The 1,101-nt window shown below is 51.0% G+C and overlaps 1 protein-coding gene across 1 annotated transcript; it reads right to left on the bottom strand.

Annotated features, from left to right (window-relative positions):
* Positions 1 to 264: 264 nt before the first annotated feature.
* Positions 265 to 861, bottom strand: LOC134735353 (TATA-box binding protein associated factor 11 like protein 2-like). The gene has a single exon (XM_063629821.1). It carries the CDS (start codon positions 859 to 861, stop codon positions 265 to 267), a length of 597 nt encoding a protein of 198 aa, XP_063485891.1.
* Between the last annotated feature and the right edge of the window lie 240 nt (positions 862 to 1,101).

The following is a 1,101-nucleotide window of genomic DNA, read 5'->3' as shown; positions in this document are numbered from 1 at the left end:
AGGCACCTTTATTCTTCCAACTAGAAAGACATACAAAAAGGCCTCAACATGACCTCGGAGGCCCAAACATTTAGCCAAGGCTACTACCAAACAATCTGCTGTCTTCATCCAGGTAAGGGCAGCTTGACGTCTCAAGACACTAAGATGGTGGGTAAATCCAGGGTAGACTGAGATGCAGAAGCTCCAGCAAACGCAGTCCTGTCACTGAAAGACGAATGCAGTACTTATGCCTGCACAAACAGACCCTTCCCTCTGGCCTTGGGCCTAGAACATGATTTTTTGGTAGTTGCTGTTGGGGAAGAGGCCCTTGGGCTTTAACCTGCGAGCAGCCTCCCTTAAATGCTTGGGCTGCAGTGGGGGCTTTTCTCCCCACATCTCACACACGTCCAGGGCCTCTTCCAGCACCTCTCCGACGAAGACCTTGGCTATTCCAGCCATGGCAATGGCCACGTTCTCAGGCTCCGATCCGCCAGTGATAGAATGCATCAGACCTGCAATGCGTGCTTTTGGGAAAGCTGACCGGCGACACACTTCGTAGCGGGCCAGCTGCTCCTCAGACATGGCAGACAGCAGGGTTGCCATCCTCTGAGCCTCCTCCGCATCCACGGTGGGCTTCCTCTCCTTCTTTCCTTTGGTATCTCTTTTCCGTCCTTTGGCTGCAGGAGGAGCTGAGGCTGAGGCTTCACTGTCGCCTTCTGTGAGGTCCGTGACATCCTGACTGCTGAGCTCACCTTCCTGACCCCTGGGTTCTTCCAAGTTCCCATCTAGGTCCTCAGGGAGCCCGTCCTTGTTGCTGCCCTTCAGACCTTGGGGCGTGGCGAACATCTCAGCAGACACAACTGTTTGCCTGCCTGTCTCCATGGGTGAGACTCAGGTCTGCTCCGTGACAGCAGCTGTAGCAGCAGAAGTTACAGCTGGGGTGGTTTGATTATGGATCCGAAGTGAGATTTTGAGAACCATCCTTTTTCTTGTTTTTTTTTTTTTTTTGATTTACAGATCATGTTTATTAAGCGGCACTCAAAATGTTAAGTCTCATAAACAATAACATTCAGTGATCGACTTCAATCCAACTGTAATCCTTACTTTAAACTAAGGGCAAGA

The sequence above is a fragment of the Symphalangus syndactylus genome, chromosome 20 (assembly GCF_028878055.3).
Source record: "Symphalangus syndactylus isolate Jambi chromosome 20, NHGRI_mSymSyn1-v2.1_pri, whole genome shotgun sequence".
In the NCBI taxonomy this organism is placed as follows: Eukaryota; Metazoa; Chordata; class Mammalia; order Primates; family Hylobatidae; genus Symphalangus; species Symphalangus syndactylus.
The sequence above is the reverse complement of the archived record's forward strand: the minus strand, read 5'-3'. Positions and strand labels throughout refer to the sequence as shown.